Source organism: Apaloderma vittatum, unplaced genomic scaffold, assembly GCF_000703405.1.
Source record: "Apaloderma vittatum isolate BGI_N311 unplaced genomic scaffold, ASM70340v1 scaffold35065, whole genome shotgun sequence".
In the NCBI taxonomy this organism is placed as follows: domain Eukaryota; kingdom Metazoa; phylum Chordata; class Aves; order Trogoniformes; family Trogonidae; genus Apaloderma; species Apaloderma vittatum.
Genome location: NW_009717119.1, coordinates 103 through 467, shown reverse-complemented (window position 1 = coordinate 467; position 365 = coordinate 103). Strand labels below are relative to the sequence as shown.

General features: G+C 48.8%; 1 protein-coding gene across 1 annotated transcript in view; it reads left to right on the top strand.

Annotated features, from left to right (window-relative positions):
• The window catches only part of LOC104274226 (homeobox protein Hox-C4-like), a gene marked incomplete at its 3' end in the record, with an annotated part of 540 nt that extends 440 nt beyond the window's left edge, over positions 1–100 (top strand). The window contains exon 2 of the mRNA XM_009869789.1: positions 8–100. Coding sequence (XP_009868091.1) covers positions 8–100 — 93 coding nt within the window. The remainder of the gene's footprint in view (positions 1–7) is intronic.
• Between the last annotated feature and the right edge of the window lie 265 nt (positions 101–365).

The window sequence follows — 365 nt, the reverse complement described above, 5'->3', positions numbered from 1 at the left end:
CCTCCAGCCTGCAACCAGCCAACCCCCGAGCATCCCACCAGCACAGCTTCCAAACAGCCCATAGTCTATCCCTGGATGAAAAAAATCCACGTCAGTACTGGTATGCAACTTTTATTTTCCTCTTCTGTCTCGCCGCTCGCTTGTTTTCACACCATGCTCGCTCCCTCTCGCCTCTCTCTCTCCTCTCTCTCTCTCCCCCTCTCTCTTTTTTTTATTTCCTTCCCTTCCATGAGAGTCTTTGGGTTAGCACAATTGAACTGGATTTACGACTCCGAATGGGTAATTACACCCACCATAAATTTTATAGCCGAGCTACTGTGGGCAGCCTTAGCCATGTGGCTCGTTCTGTTATGTATGTGTGAAAC